Genomic DNA, 16,486 nt, shown 5'->3' with positions numbered 1-16,486 from the left:
GGACAGGGCCTAAGCACCATCTTAAGGCCATGCAGGCATGAACACATACAGGAGCTCCTTTCCGGAGAAGCTGGCCGGCCCAGCACTCCCTCCTTTCGCTAGCTACCCCTTAAGAATGTGGGCACCGGTAGGGACCCTGGCTTCACTTGGATCCTTGGCCGCCAGGGCCTTTTCGGCGCGCCGGAGGCCAGTTGAGGCGAGGCCGGGGCCCAGGAGGCGGGCCGAGGGGGCGGGCGGAGGCGGGGAGCCGGTGGGCGACCCCGGGAAGAAAGGAACATGGCTCCTGCGGCTGAGGGCGGCGGCGCTGGGCGCCAGTGAGCGCCATGGTGAACTCCAGCCGCGTGCAGCCGCAGCCGCCCGGGGACGCGGGGCGCTCGCCCGCGCCGCGAGCGTCCGGGCCCGGTCGCCTGGTGGCGGGAGGCGCCGGCCTGGCAGTCCCTGGCGGCCTGCGGGAGCAGCGGGGCCTGGAGATCGAGATGGAGCGCATCCGGCAGGCGGCCGCTCGGGACCCTCCGGCCGGAGCCTCGGCCTCGCCTTCTCCTCCGCTTTCGTCCTGCTCCAGGCAGGCGTGGAGCCGCGACAACCCGGGCTTTGAGGCCGAGGAGGATGACGACGACGACGAGGTGGAAGGAGAAGAAGGAGGGATGGTGGTGGAGATGGACGTGGAGTGGCGCCCGGGCAGCCGGAGGTCGGCCTCCTCCTCCTCCGCCGTGAGCTCGGCGGGCGCCCACGGCCGAGGGCTGGGGAGTTACCGCGGCGCTGCTCACCCGAGCGGGAGGCGGCGCCGGCTAGAGGACCAGGGCGCGCCGTGTCCCAGCCCCGCGGGCGGTGGAGACCCGCTGCATCGCCACCTCCCGCTGGACGGCCAGCCGCCCCGAGTGGCCTGGGCAGAGAGGCTAGTGCGCGGGCTGCGAGGTAAGATCAGGACTCTCGGCGTCCAGTGCACGCTTGACAACTGTCTGCCCACGGGCTCGAACCCCTGTCCTCCGAGGGTGGCTGTCTGCTGCGGCTCCACCTCGCATCCTCTGCGTTCCCGCCTTCTTCCCAAGCGCCTTCCCCTACCTCTGTTAATTCGGCGTGATTTCCAGCACCCAGCGCGGAATTTCACCGCGTCCTTTCTGGTGCGAATTCCTTGGGCGCCTCCCTCCCTCCTTAAGATGCCAGCACATTTTTTGGAAAATAAAAGCAATCCGTTTTCTGGAATACCTGGGGCTTGTGGAGGACGAAAAGCGAATATTCTAGCACAACTGATAGTTGGCACTTTATGTTTGCTAAGTGTCACAAATGAGGAACAAGTTTATTCCAGCGTCCAAGCTTTTCATTTGGAGGCGATGCACCAGGTCCCTTCAGCCATTGTAGAAGGGACCTACAGTGTTACCCAAGTTTTGAGAGGGATGCCATTAAGCAGGCCATTGTCTGTAGGCTTGGTTGAGAGAGGAGTTGTTGACCGAATACAGCAATGTCTGTAGAAACGCATTTTTGATCATTTCTAATTCTAGTCATTTCTTAAACCATTGCAAACAAAATATTATACCCCCGCCCCCATGTCCGAGTGAGTGTTTTAAAGACTGGAAGTAATGTTCTTTGCCATTCCAACAAGATGATTGCTTTTCCAGATACCAGACGGTTAATGTGTCAGCGTTCTGTGCACGCAGCTCTCCTCAAGGCAGGAAAGGACACGGGTTTTCCAATAGCAAGTTGATCTCATGTTCTCAAAGTTTTGCAGGCGGAGATGAAAAGAGTTTCACTAACTCTCACCCACCTAGTTATCTTAATCTCCAACTTTCAGAGTTCCATCCCAGGGTTTGTTCTTTTCCCCCCTTGGCCTCCGTCTATAACCAGACCTGCAACAGAAACTAACCAGATGTTGAACCAGTGTGGGCTAGACAGGTCAGGCTTCCATCCAAATCCTCATTCTGCTACTGTTTGACCTTGAACACGTTATTGAAGTGCTCTGATCCTTTAGTTTTTTGGTTTTGGAGTGTTTTGTTTGTTCGTTCGTTTTGTTTAGAAAAGAAATGGCTAGTGCATAGCCCTTTGTGTGTTGAAAGAATTAAGTGAACGGACATCTAAAATGGACAGCAAATCTTTGCTGTGTTGTGCTTCTCGAGTATCACAAATAATAGAAATGATGAAAGAATATTTTGATACTGCTGTTACATGTGCATCCTAGTTAATGTGATTCAGGGCATTGTGAAAAGCAAAACATCCTTTTTTGAGGTAACTAATCAATAGGATAGGAAAGCACTAAATTTTTTTGATGTCTAAAACAGCATAAAACAGATGGTTATTTTAAACTTTGTAAGAGGTGCTTCTAGCTGGGCGGTGGTGGCACACGCCTTTAATCCTAGCACTTGGGAGGCAGAGGCAGGTGAATTTCTGAGTTCGTGGCCAGCCTGGTCTCCAGAGTGAGTTCCAGGACAGCCAGAGCTACACAGAGAAACCCTGTCTCGAAAAACAAAAAACAAACAAACAAACAAACAAACAAACAAAAAAAGAGGTGCTTCTAAAAATATTCACTGAAGTGACATACAAGTTTCTTATAAGCTAATAGATATGGAAAGTCACATGATCAGTTCGAGCATTTGGTTACATAGTTAACTTTGAACTCGATAATGGGAGACAATAAAATGTATAATTTTATATTGGGATACATACACACACATAAACACACACACACATGCACACACACACACACACACACACACATGCTTATTTCTTTTAAAGAAAAGTTTCAGTAAATTCACAATAAGACTTTACCAGTGGGAGCTCTATAGAGGTTCTGGAAGAGTAGGGTGCAGGAGAGACATGGAAGTTGTAATCCCTTCCCAGGGTCTTGACCTCTGCATCACTGCATATATTAACTCAGTAATATCTAATAAAGTCTTGTATGTAATAATGACAATAATGTGATGCTATACCTGTCACAGATGTATTTCACAAGGAAGCAGACTTGGGAAGTTATTAATTATAGAAAAAAAATTAAACATTTAATTTCTGTTACAAAAAATGTAGTTGGCATTCTTATGGCTTATTAAATAAATATTAAATGTTTACCACACGCTATGAAGATAGCATACTGCTAGCAACTCTAAAGCACAATAAGCTATGGTTGCATATCACTATTTCCAAAGGACAGAGCCCAGAAGTGTAAAATCACTAATAATGAGTGACATGTGGAATTTTTTCCTGGCTTCTGGGATAACTATCATGGAAAGCCTTGTGTGTAGCCTGTGAATCATCCCCAAGGATCCGAACACAAAGTGCCTTTTGCGATTTTCACAGGTAATGGGGACTGTTAAGGGAGATGATTGAAATCTTGAGTGGTCAGCTGCTTCCCCTGTCACTCATTCAGACTCTCTGAGCCTCAGCTTCTCAATTATAAAGTGAAAGCGTTAGGTGTAGTTTCTGATGCCCTTTCTACCCCAAGGGTAGCAGACAGACAGCAAATGATATTCCCTGTTCTATGGACAGTGGGTAGACTTATCCTCTCAGTAGTCAGTAATCAGGGTTGAAGAACTACTTCTGGGATACACTGTATCTTCCTGGGGAATTAAAATGTATCTCTACATATTAAGAAGCATCTGAAGGTTTCTCAGCTGCAGCAGAGCATGCTGAATAACCTGGACCCAGCAACTTGGTGTCTAGGATAGTTTCCAGAGGTAAACATCCAGGCAGGCAGGTGTGATGTGTGAATTGGTGCTGAAAGCCTGGGCCAGAGGAAGCAAAGGGCAGCTGAATAACTTGATGACAGCGCCCCAGAAGTAACACTCATCACTTCAACTCCTGCTGCATTGGCAAATTAATACACATAACAAACACAATGTAAATACACATAACAAAAGATGCAATGTAGCCATATGCCCACAGTTAGCAATCTCTGTCACATGTTGCTAGGGCTCAAATGAATGAGAGGGCTACTTTTCTTTCTCCTAAAATAATCAGAGCTTGGTACTTTCATGTACTGTTTGATAACTGCATGTCATTCCTTTATCTCATATATAACTTGCATTTCTCCTGCCTTTCCTTTTGATGTCTACAGAGGAGTGTATTCAGTTATTAGAAAGGTTATTGAGGGTGACAAAGGTCTGAATGCGGCTATACCAAACAGTACCACACCAAAGTGCTACTCCATCCTCAATTCTTACTTGTAGTTCATGATCATCCGTGTGCAGGGACTGATTAATTTGGCCTGTTTTGAATCTTTGGATCCATTTTTACTCCATCACCAGTATAGCGTTATCCTAAATGTGAGGTTTTCAAGAGGAAGCAGAGAAACCTTTGCCCCTTAAGGGATATGTAGAAGTATCTGAATGTATGAATGGGCTTTTGTAACTCCAGGAGGGAGTAGAGTTACACCTGCCAAGTATCAGATAGAAGGAAAGAATTGTACTAGTTTCTCAAGGTACCTAGGGCGGCCTCATCCTCCACTAGAGCATGTCATCATCCAGCGTGTCAGAGAAACCTTACCCTAATCTCTTAGGTGACGATGAGTTGCTCTCTGTGCTCAGCACTCTGGAAGCCTTTTTATGGTCATAGTTTGATTCTTAGGGAGCCCCCTATATTAGAAGCTATCCTCACCACCATCTTCCTAATGAGAGAAGCGAGGCTTTTTTTATAGCTTAAATGACTTCCCCATGGCCACAATTATTAAATAATAGAACTAGGATTTAAGTACAGGCCTCGGAGCCCAGGCTGTTCTTACTCTGACTTATAGCTGCAGTGCTCATACCCAGCCTCAGTCAGATGTTTTTACTTTATAAATGTTGATTTTCTTTCAGGACACTTAGGATCAGCCATATCAACCACCCTGTGTATCCAAATTCCTGACTTATCTAAAGTGGGAGAACCTACTTTCTTTCTTTTTCAAAATTGTTCCAAGTATGTGCAACATCAAATTGACCATTTTAGCCACAGTTACATGTGTGCAGATACATTTATAATGGTGTGGTTCTAGTTAACTGTCTTTTTCCAAACCTTTTTGTCATCCATACAAACCTAGGTGAAATCAGGATTTGGCCTGTTGTGTCTGGCCCATTTCACATAGCCTGTTTTCAAGGCTCCTCCCTGTAGCTCAATGCACCTCGACTTTGTTCTTACAGATGACTGGCCCATTGTCTATATTAATTTTGTTTATCCATTTTTTAGTTGATGGATATGATTTTTATTTAAGTATAATATTTTTATTATATGTGAGAATTTCTTACATGCATACAGTGTGTTTTGATCATATTCACAGACACACACACATTTTGGTCATTTGAGGCGGAGTCTCACAGCACAAGGTAGCCTGGGACTTTCCATGCCCTGCTTCATCCCTCCGGGATGTAGGTACTAGAATTACAGTTGTTACAGCCAGTGTCCAGAGTATGGAGTCTAATCTCACTGTGGGCTTTGTGGCCCTCATTCTTCAGAATCTACTCTCAGCTCTTCTTTACTGCTTACCCCTCAAGAATACTGTGTGGAACAGCGCCCAGAGATACAGCTACACTGACAGGCAGGCTGCCCTCCCAGGTGACTTGTCTAGGGTGATCCTTTCTAGTATTCCCTCGTTCTTGTATGTCAATTGTCACTCCAGATGGAACCTCCCTAAGGACCAGAGCCATGTTTCAGCCAGAATGGTAGAGGGGTGCAGCACCCCTTCACTTGGAAGTGTCATTGTGACCCATAACCTTGTGGGTGGTGGACATGCATTTTGTCAGTGGTGGCCACGGAGGATAGGTGTAACTCACCAAAACCGGATGGCACCTAAGGGCAGCCAAAGTCTTCCCCCTCAGTACTGCCACAAAAAGCTCTGGCCTGATTCAGCTCAGTCTGTCTGGTAGAGGCCAAGGGATTCCCAGCATCCAGTTATGACCTGGGCAGGAAACAAGTCTTCGAGGTCACAGTAATATTAACAAGGATATCTGAGGGCTGATCTTGGCCTTCAGCCTCAGCTGAGGAGCAGAAAGACCCCCACATCTGATTCAAAGAGGGGCTCCTCCCTTCCTCCCTCCTTCCCTCCCTCCTTCCCTCCCTCCCTCCCTCCCTCCCTCCCTCCCTCCCTTCTTTCTTTCTTTCTTTCTTTCTTTCTTTCTTTCTTTCTTTCTTTTCTTTTCTTTTCTTTCTCCTTTCCCCCTTCACATTTGGCTACTGGAACTTTCCCTTAGGCTAGGGAGATAGCAAGGTTCTAAGTTTGGTCTCCAGAACTCATATGTAAAGAGCTGAGTGTATGATGACCTGCGTTTGCAGCCCCACCACCAGGGAGGCCCAGACAGCGCTGGTTGTCTAACTCATTTAGCAAGTCCCAGGCCAGTAAGAGGGACTCTCTTAAAACCAAGGTGGATAGTAACTGCACATCTCCTGAGGCTGTCCTCTTGCCTCTGTTTGTGTCTGTGCTCCCGCAGAGCAACACAGAGAATGGCCCTGTAGTTTTAATACACACTTCCTTCCCTAACCTCTTTCTTTTTCTTTTCTCACTTCATCCTGCCTTTGCCCTCTAGGCCGTCTTAGTTGTGAAGAAGTTGCTCTAGTAACACAATTCATGCAGTCAATAAACTTGTTGGGCATAGCCTCTGTGACAAGTCCTGGGAATACCCAGATGGGTAATAAATACAAGGTCCCACATTTCAAGAGGCTCACGTTCTGAGTGTAGCAGGTGAAACAGCTGTAGATAAGTAATTACGGTTTGTGTCTTGGGTGTGGCAGGAACTCAGGGGAGAGGTAAGCTTCACTGAGGAGGTCAGTGAAGGTCTCCATAGGGGTTCAGAGTGAGCTACATTTTGAAGAGGGAGGGGATTCTGGCAAAAAACAAGGAGCAGTAAGAAGGCTAAGCAGACCCTGCGTGTTGCATTAGGGAGCTGGTACACTTTCCTGCAGGTATTTGGAGTAACAGAGACTCCAGACAAAGCTGGTATAATCATATGCCAGACAGGAATGTAGAAGATTCGGTGAGTTTGGGTCAAGAGGGAGCTGACACAGGGAAAAGGTGACCAAAATTGCAACTCAGTGTATTGGCTGTAATGCTGTGAGCCTAGATCAAAGACAGAAACTACTAGAGTTACAGAACCAGGCTTGGTGCGGTGGTGTATGCCTGTATTCCCAGCACTCAAGAGGCAGAGGCAGGAGAATCATTTCAAGTTCAAGGTCAGGCTGAACTACACAGTAAGATCATCTCTCAAAACATAAAATGCAATAATTACAGATCCAACTCCATGTGAAGAAGGGTAAGAATAGAGCCAGCTTTGAGACAGACATCAAATTGTCTGCTCTAATAGGAAGAAGTTTCTAGAGAAAGAAAAAGAAGAGTCTTCACCTGGGCCATATGAGTCTGAGCACATGCAATGTGCACCTTAAGTCACTCTTGCCTGTCAACTCATGAACACTGGAAGTAGTCTACAACAGGACCATGATGCAGAGGGATCCCTGTCTCCTAAGACAGATTTCTGCATATACCCAGTGGGAAAAATATTAAAGATTGTGAATATTTAATTTTTAGGAGGTAGGTAGGGTAATTTAGAAAAAGTAAATACGTAATAGTTTATAGAAATACAAATAGGAGGGTGTTTCTTTCTCACTTTCTCTTAGGGGCTTGAATTAAATTGCCATAATTCATTTGCGAATTTGGCTTAGGAAAAATCTGACATTGTTCTCATCTGCTTTTATTTAAAGGTCTGAGAATACCTTTTGTATGAAATTATGTCTATTTCTTAGTGTGCGGCTGTCTGTAAACCACTGGAAAGAATAAAATCACTGACCACGCAGCAGGAAAGATGCTAAAGAGATTAGCAGTCTCCACACGTACACTGTAGGCTGGCCTGCAGAAGGGCTCTACCCAAAGATAATGTCAGGCTGTACCTGAGGCGACTGAGCCTGAGTTTCAGCTGCTGCTCTGTTATCCCGAGTTGTGATTTTCTATGTCATCTAAATTTATAATTATAAATATATATATACATTTCTTTAATATGACTGAGTTTTAATGAGTAAACATTTCGCATGCTGCATTTCTGCCGAGTGAGTAATTCCCTGACAAGTACCAGACCTTGGCAGCGGCAGGCTGACCATAAACTGTGTTCAGCTTTCAGAGTGGTGAAACCCGTGATGTGTAACACGGTGTCCTTGAATTTAGATGCTGAATTATTTTTTTTTAAACAAGGAAAATGGGATATCTAAATCTAATAGAGCGGAGCTCTTGTATCATGTAGGTCCCCAGAGCATATTAGCTTTACCCATGAGCTTCTCTCCTCCATGGGAAAGACCTTACGCTGTTCCGGTTTTCTCCCTGTGGCTTGTTCATGGCTCAAGTGTCGTCTGCGTTAGGTTAATAAAAGGTGTAAATGAACACCAGAGGTAACATGTGGGAGGCAGATTCCTGTCTGTTAATAACGGACCTTCTCTAACCGGAAGGACTGAGAAGCTGATGTTTTGCAGAAGATACTAAGGCCCTCCCAGGGAGCCAGCAATGTGACTTGACCACACCGTTTCCTAACCAGGGCTTGGACAGCCGCCTTGTTGCCAGCTGGCTGAATCTCTCCAGCAAGCTCTCTGAGGGTTACGTCATCTTTACTTCACCAGCCTAACCCTTTCCATCTGCTAAAATATAAAACATGGCACCTGATCATAGTTTTTCCCAAAAATAAAAACAGAGGGCTATTGCTGTTAATTTTAAGGAGTATTGATGCTGTGAAAAGCCTGTTAGGCTTAAACAAGGTAAGTGTAGTCAGTTGCCATGGTGTTTCTTATAGGACAGAGATGAGCACAGAGCAGCTTTTTCTGCCACTCTGCTAGAAGCTCCATAGATGTTTCCACATTGGAATGATGCAACAACTCAGGTTTGCACTGTGGTGACCTCAGAGGTGGTTGCCCAGAGGTCACACCCCCTTCTTAGCTAGGCTTCGTGGGAGGTACCAGGTGTATCCTTTACCAAGCAGGAGTATGTGAGGCGCACAGTTGCTAAATCTTTTAAATTGCCTGCCTTTCCCATCCCCCTAAGCATTTAAAGGTATTTGCTAGTGGTCCTGGAAGTTACAGAAAATGACGGTGCATGGCGTATAGTCAATAAAAGGTGTTCTTGCTAAACCACTTCTGAGTCACACACAGTTCTCATACATACATATTCGTATGTGCCCATATTACACTCAAAAACACGTTTACTATTAATATCGCTTTCCTTTTGCTACTTGTGACATTTTATAAGAGAGGTGACCTTTTGTTTGTTTTTCGTTACGTTCAAGGTCTCTGGGGAACAAGACTCATGGAAGAGAGCACTGCTAACCGAGAGAAGTACCTGAAAAGTGTGTTAAGGGAGCTGGTCACTTACCTCTTTTTTCTCATAGTCTTGTGCATCTGTGAGTACCCCATCTGCCCCTCTTGTGGAAATGTTATAGTCACGGGTGAAGAGACGTTTGTTCAATTCTCAAAAATTATCATTATGTATTATGTGTACGCAGAAGCAGCCATGCCGTCATGTAGATATGGAGGTCAAAGGACAACCTTTGGGAATCTCTTTTTTTTTTTTTTTTTAAATATTTATTTATTATGTATAAGGACACTGTAGCTGTCTTCAGACACACCAGAAGAGGGCATCAGATCTCATTACAGATGGTTGTGAGCCACCATGTGGTTGCTGGGATTTGAACTCAGGACCTCTGGAAGAGCAGTCAGTGCTCTTAACCACTGAACCACCTCACCAGCCCAAGGGGAATCTCTTCTTTACAAGGGTTTCAGGAATCAGACTCAGGATGCCAGGAGTGATAAGTGATAGGTGCCTTTTTTATTGAGCCGCCTTGCTACACATTTCTTATATAAACAGAGATGGGATAACCTACACTATGGGTGGGAGAAGAGAGGGAGAGAGCTGACCTTATGTGATATTACCTAAAATGTCTGCCTACCAGGAATATGGAGGCTATGAGCTGTGCCGCTGTGTGTGCTCATCCCTCTTGATGGTGAATCGATACTCTGTGTCTTCCAGTGACCTACGGCATGATGAGCTCTAACGTGTACTACTACACTCGGACACTGTCGCAGCTTTTCATAGACACCCCAGTGTCTAAAACAGAGAAAACCAACTTTAAAACTCTTTCTTCCATGGAGGACTTCTGGAAGGTATTTATTTATGAGTGACTAGAAATATGTCCTTGTCTCTGAGAATTATTGATTTGGTATCATAAGTTCAACCCATAAGTATCTTCAGGAGTTGTGAGTTACATTAAGTTATTTAGAGTTCTTGTTCCTTTCATTATTCATGGAGAACACTGAAAGAACTTTATGTGGAACTGAATGTTTTATATCCTTTATTTAATTCCTATAATGATCTTATCTAGTGCATACTGATACCGTGCGTGGGCCCCTGTTTGTAAACAAGGCAAGTGAGATTCAGGGTGTGTGTGGTCACATGGCTAGAGAAGAAAAGACCTGTTTTTTGGTTTTGTTTTTTTGTTTGTTTGTTTGTTTTTGTATGACAACTGCTTCTTCGTAGCTTAGTGTTCTCTCAGCCATCTATGAGTCTGTAAATGATGACTGAGAACTGTCCCATGACACAAGTCCCAAGTAGAAGTGTGGATGTCACACACTGCTTTACTTTTTGTGATTTGTGTCTTTGTTGGCAGTAGCGTAACCACCCCTCCCCCCCCATCCCACCCCCAGATCTACAAACTACCTAATAAGACCTGGACACATTATTTCAAAGGTCTGCTACTGTAAAATTCAGTCCATCCTCTTTTCCAATTCTAAGCTTCAACTTGCAGACATTGAGCAGTGAATAACACTGAGGCCACGCTGAGCCAGTGCTAAGTGGTAGGTTGCTTTTAGTTACTTTAAATAAAGCACCATAAATCTTCTAGAGTAGTAATAAAGTATCACACCTTACCTATCGCATGATGTGGTACTCAGAATCTCGGAAGGCTGGAGAGGAAATAGAAAAGGAAGTTATTGTTTCTTCCCAGAGAAATAATGTACAGTATTCTTACTAAAAACCCGAGGGCAGAGTCCTTGCTTCCAAACAGAGAATGCTGAGCCACTGCAGCTTTTGATATGTGACACATACGAGCCACAGTTGCTCCATCCTGACCTTTCCCTAGATCTGTGTGGCAGGTCCCTGTGGATACCCTGGTAATACATGGAGAAACGGTTACATCTGTTCTCCCTAGATGAAGAGCCTTTTGTACAAACATGATGCTTCTCACACGTGCCATTCCATGTTAATAAATGCTAAGAGGCAAAGAGGAAGGGTCGGGTTGAAGGACTCCACTTGTAGCAAAATAATCCAGGTAGAAAAAAGATTCAGTACAAGAGACAATTAATTGGCAGTCTTAGCTTTCCACTCTGGAGTTCTGGTTATGTGTGACGCCATGTTTCTAAGGGAAAGTGAAGTTAATGGTCTTTATATATTTATAACACACACTCATCTCAGTTGATAGTCTCAGCACAGAAATCAGACTCTATTGATATTGTGTCAGGTGCTGACCACACAAAGGATGAATTTTCCAAATGTAGGAACCCAGCTTAGGGAATCCTACACAAGCCCCTGCCCTAGAAAATAACAGCCAGATACAAACCCAAGTCTTTCTGACAACACAGCCTGCCTTAGTATTTCTGCATGCTCACGTGGTCCACGTAGAAGTCAGCCAGCCTCAGTTTGCAACCTATTCACAATCTTTCATTGCAGTTCATGGAAGGCTCCTTCCTGGATGGGCTGTACTGGAAGGCACAGACCAGCAACCACACGCAAGCTGACAACCGAAGCTTTATTTTCTATGAGAACCTGTTGCTAGGGGTACCGCGTCTACGTCAACTCCGAGTCAGAAATGGATCCTGTTCCATCCCTCAGGACCTGAGAGATGAAATTAAAGAGTGCTATGATGTCTACTCTGTCAGCAGTGAGGACAGGGCTCCATTTGGACCACGGAACGGAACTGCGTGCGTATCTGTGATGTATGCCCAGTGTATGGAGTTCACTTTTCATCCATCCATTCTCAGACAACTGAGTAGCAGGCTCTGTGACGTATGCCCAGTGCACATCTGTGACATATGCATGTGTATCTTCGATGTATGCCCAGTGCATTGAGATTATTTTTCACTTATTTATTCTCAGACAATTTTACCACAATGGTGCCCCCAGCATGCCTGGGTCAAGTTGACCTTTTCTTCTTGTTTTCTCTGAACTTTTTGTTTCTGTTGCCTATTTCAAAATGACTGAATTGTTCCCTCATATTGCCCAAGAAAAAGCCTCTAGAGATTTTAAGATGCTTCAGTATTATTTTTATAGGACAAATAAGATTGTCCTATAAATTGTTTTAGTAGTTCTTACAAATATTTTTTGTTTAGGGTATGATTGTTTAAATTGCAGATTTTGGGGTGCTGAAGAGATGGTTCAGTGGTTAAGAGCACTCACTGTTCTCACAGAGGACACAGGTTTGGGTCCCAGTACCTCATGGAATGAATGGCTCACAACCACCTATAACTCCAGTTCCAGGGGATGATCCGATGCCCTCTTTTTACCCCTGTGGTACCTGTATGCATGTGACACACATGGACTCTTATACACATGCACACATGCACACCTTGTTCATAAATACATCTCATTTCCCCTTACTGAACACCTCTAAGTCAAGTGTCATCTCCTGTCATCAGAAACAAGGGAGACTTGTGAGTGACTGAGTGAATAGTCTCTCGTGGCTACAGTTTTTATTGCAGCTTTTGAGGCATGTAAACATTGCATCAGTCACCAGACAGGGCATGGTGGGGAACATGGTGGTGTAGGCTCTGTGAACAGGTCTAGCGTAGATTCTAGGCTCAAGCTCAACCACATAGAGCAATAAATCAAATTTACTATCCCGCAGGGCCCTTGTTACCAAACTGAGGCCAATAACTGTGAGGATTCGCTAAGAAAATAAATGTGAAGTCTATTCCAAGCACACCACTTTGACATGGACTTTATCCCAGCACCAGTCGTCTTCCTGGTTCTGACCAGCCTTTTCATGAGTTTGACGTGTTGTTTTTATTTTCAATTAGGTGGATCTACACAAGTGAGAAGGAGCTGAATGGAAGCAGTCACTGGGGAATCATTGCATCTTACAGTGGAGCAGGCTACTACCTGGATCTGTCCAGAACCAGGGAGGAGACAGCCGCCCAGCTCGCTGGCCTCAGGAGGAACTTCTGGCTGGACCGGGGCACACGGGCAGCTTTCATTGACTTCTCGGTGTATAATGCAAACATTAACCTGTTCTGTGTGATCAGGTGCGTATCACGGGCTCACCGCCCTCCTATCTCTGGGTAGTTATTAGCACATCTATTCCTAGAGATAGACTAGGAAAACACTTCTTGCAGGTGACTAAAGGCGGGACCAAGAATCAAGGCTGAGACCAAGGGTGGGTGGGAGCTGCAGGCTTGGGGAGGAGGGAAGAACCTGCCATGTCAGGACTTGGAAAGAATCTTAACTCTGGTCAAGCTTATCTTGTTCCTAGACCCTACCAGATGAAAGGAATGTAGGATGTTTTCGTTCTTGGTTTGCTTGTTTTGTTGTTAACTATTATCTTCAGCCACTCTAAGGGTGTTCGTCCTCTATCACCAAGTTCTCTGGCTACCAAACCTTGGCCCCTCACCCTGAGTGTTCCCATTTCCATGGATGAGACTTGTAAAAGGTGCATCAGGTTTGCCCCGTAGACTGTGACATTGCTGCCAGGGCCGCTGTTGGAAACTTGGCAAAGCTTCTGCCAGTGTGGCTCAAGCATTCAGCACACTGCTCTTGGACATATGGACACCATGGACTATTTTAGCTTGTTTAGTTATGTCAGAAAACTAAACAAAAGCACTGGAAAAGCCTACACTCAGCAATGAAAAACAAACGAAATAAACCACGTATATTGCAAACAGTTAGTGCTGTTTAAAATAAAAGAGTTGAGCAAGGTAAGAGTTAGTCGGTGTTCACCCTAGATACCATAACAGCAACACCCCAGACCACTCACACTGGGACTCTGCACATGCATTCCCACAGGCAGTAAGGACACATTCTCATAACATTAGTATTTTGTAATAATTTTCACATTAAATACAACTCTGATTTAACAGGCAATTAGATTTTGCCTGTATTTGTACTTAGCAACTTTTGCTGAACATACCACCTTAAAATCAAGTAGATCTTATTAGAAATGAGTGAGAATTTATTGTATCTACCATTAAGCTTTTCACGATGATCCCGATGTCAATTAGAAGCAGATTCAAGTAGGCAGGTGTCTTAGTCAGGGTGTCTATTCCTGCACAAAACATCATGTCCAAGAAGCAAGTTGGGGAGGAAAGGGTTTATTCAGCTTACACTTCCACATTGCTGTTCATCACCAAAGGAAGTCAGGACTGGAACTCACACAGGGCAGGAACTTGGAGGCAGGAGCTAATGCAGAGGCTATGGAGGGGTGTTAATTACTGGATTGCTTCCCCTAGCTTGCTCAGCTTCTTTTCTTATAGAACCCAGGACTACCTGCCCAGGGATGGCACCACCCACAAGGGGTTTTCCCACCTTTGATCACTAATTGAGAAAATACCTTACAACTGGATCTCATGGAGGCATTTCCTCAAGGGAGGCTCCTTTCTCTGTGATAATTCCAGCTTGTGTCAAGTTGACACACAAAACCAGCCAGTACAGCAGGCAACTCTGGCAGTCTAGAAAATGTTTAATTGGGGCTGGAGAGATGTCTCAGTGATTAAAAGCATTGACTGCCCTTCCAAAGGTCCTGAGTTCAATCCCTAGCAACCACATGGTGGCTCGCAACCATCTATAATGGGATCTGATGCCCTCTTCTGGTGTGTCTGAAGACAGTGACAGTGTGCTCATACATAAAATAAATAAATCTTTAAAAAAAAGAAGAAGAAAGAAAGAAAGAAAATGTTTAATTGCAGACTGTCTCCATGTTTTTTTAAATTTTTTTTCCACATTCTCCCTAGAATTCAAAGATGGCACTGTCAGGACAATTGCTCCACTTCTTTCTCAGCTCCCAGGAGTGGGTAACAAGTGCAGAGGCTCAGCGGGACATAGATGCTCTGACACACAGGGCCACCTGCTTACCTCTTGTTTCACAAAGGCGGGGGTGGGTTCAGTACCTTTAGTATCGTTCTGGCTGCCGCTGGTGCTTGCCATCAGATAAGCAAACTGGTGAAGGGAAATTCCTATTTTTCAGAGTTCTGGCTTTGACTCTGTCATGGCTAGATCCAGTATGTGTTTTAGAAACTTGGGTTCTGGGTTTGTCCACTGTCCTCTAATGAAGAACATTGTGATACCAGACACAGGACTGATGGCTTTTGAAACTACAGAGTTATCGACTCTCATTTTGGTTATGTGGAAGGTAGTTTTCATTATTGAAATACGGAACTTTCTCAGCGTGACACCTGCACAGTAAAATTTGGCAAAAAAAAGCCCCCAGTTCAGTTAGGAATGCAGAAAAAACCAGTGCTAACTGTGTGAATATAAAACAGAGACAGTCCTGTTCTGGACAGCAGGTGAGTGTGGAGTGTCTGAGATGCATACCCTTGGAAAGAGGAGGAAACTAGCAAACTGAAGAGATAATTAGATGTTACTTAGTTACTGAATGAGTGAGCTGGTCTGGGGACAGGGTTAGTTACTAAATTCATGCCCTACTTTCACCTAGACCCTACGTGTTTCTGTGTGGCTTACTATATCTCTCTAGTTCTTCCCTTGTCTAGCAGAATGGTCTGCATTTAATTGAGAGCCTACAAAGACTGGTTTGTTGACGAGCCATTTGTTAAATATTCATACAGACATACAAACACACATACACAGAGACATACATGAACACACAAATACAATGCAGACACACATACATACACAGGCACACACAGACACAAACACACACACACACACACACACAGAGACAGAGACACACACAACACAGATACACAGAACACAGACACACAAATATAGACAGACACAACAACACACATACACACTCAAACACACACAGACACGCACAAGCACACAGAGGCACACAAACACACTTAGTTTAAGCAGTTTGAAGACCAGGAGAGTGAAAGGAAGGGACTGTGGGTGGAAGGCATCCTGCAGGATTGGAGGCCTTAGAACTCTGGCTCCTAAGCACATGCTCCTGTGAACACGGAACTGGCGCTCAGGATCAAAATGACCTCTTCCCCAGCTTGTAGTAACCTGAGGCAGTGGTTTTCACCTCACACTACCAGGACTGAACAGACGTACTTCCTTTCTGGATTCTATCTTACATTGCTAATTTAATTGTTCTTTTTGCGATGCAGGTTATTGGTTGAGTTTCCAGCAACGGGTGGCGTGGTGCCCTCTTGGCAGTTTCAGCCTGTCAAACTGATCCGCTACGTCACAGCCTTTGATTTCTTCCTGGCAGCCTGTGAGATTATCTTTTGTTTCTTTATCCTTTACTATGTGGTGGAAGAGATATTGGAAATTCGGATTCACAGACTGAACTATTTCAGGAGTTTCTGGAATTGTCTGGATGTTGTGATTGTTGTG

General features: G+C 44.9%; 1 protein-coding gene across 2 annotated transcripts in view; it reads left to right on the top strand.

Moving 5' to 3' along the window:
• Window positions 1–245: 245 nt before the first annotated feature.
• The window catches only part of Pkd2 (polycystin 2, transient receptor potential cation channel), a 37,750-nt gene continuing 21,509 nt past the window's right edge, over window positions 246–16,486 (top strand). The window contains exons 1-6 of one of the 2 annotated variants that reach the window (XM_076926313.1): window positions 246–915; window positions 9,213–9,326; window positions 9,953–10,086; window positions 11,648–11,898; window positions 12,994–13,218; window positions 16,258–16,486. In XM_076926313.1, the coding sequence (XP_076782428.1) occupies window positions 324–915; window positions 9,213–9,326; window positions 9,953–10,086; window positions 11,648–11,898; window positions 12,994–13,218; window positions 16,258–16,486 (1,545 nt within the window). In that variant the 5' untranslated portion in view covers window positions 246–323. The remainder of the gene's footprint in view (window positions 916–9,212; window positions 9,327–9,952; window positions 10,087–11,647; window positions 11,899–12,993; window positions 13,219–16,257) is intronic. The other variant, XM_076926312.1, reaches the window with a different exon arrangement.

Source organism: Arvicanthis niloticus, chromosome 27, assembly GCF_011762505.2.
Source record: "Arvicanthis niloticus isolate mArvNil1 chromosome 27, mArvNil1.pat.X, whole genome shotgun sequence".
NCBI lineage: Eukaryota > Metazoa > Chordata > Mammalia > Rodentia > Muridae > Arvicanthis > Arvicanthis niloticus.
The sequence above is the reverse complement of the archived record's forward strand: the minus strand, read 5'-3'. Positions and strand labels throughout refer to the sequence as shown.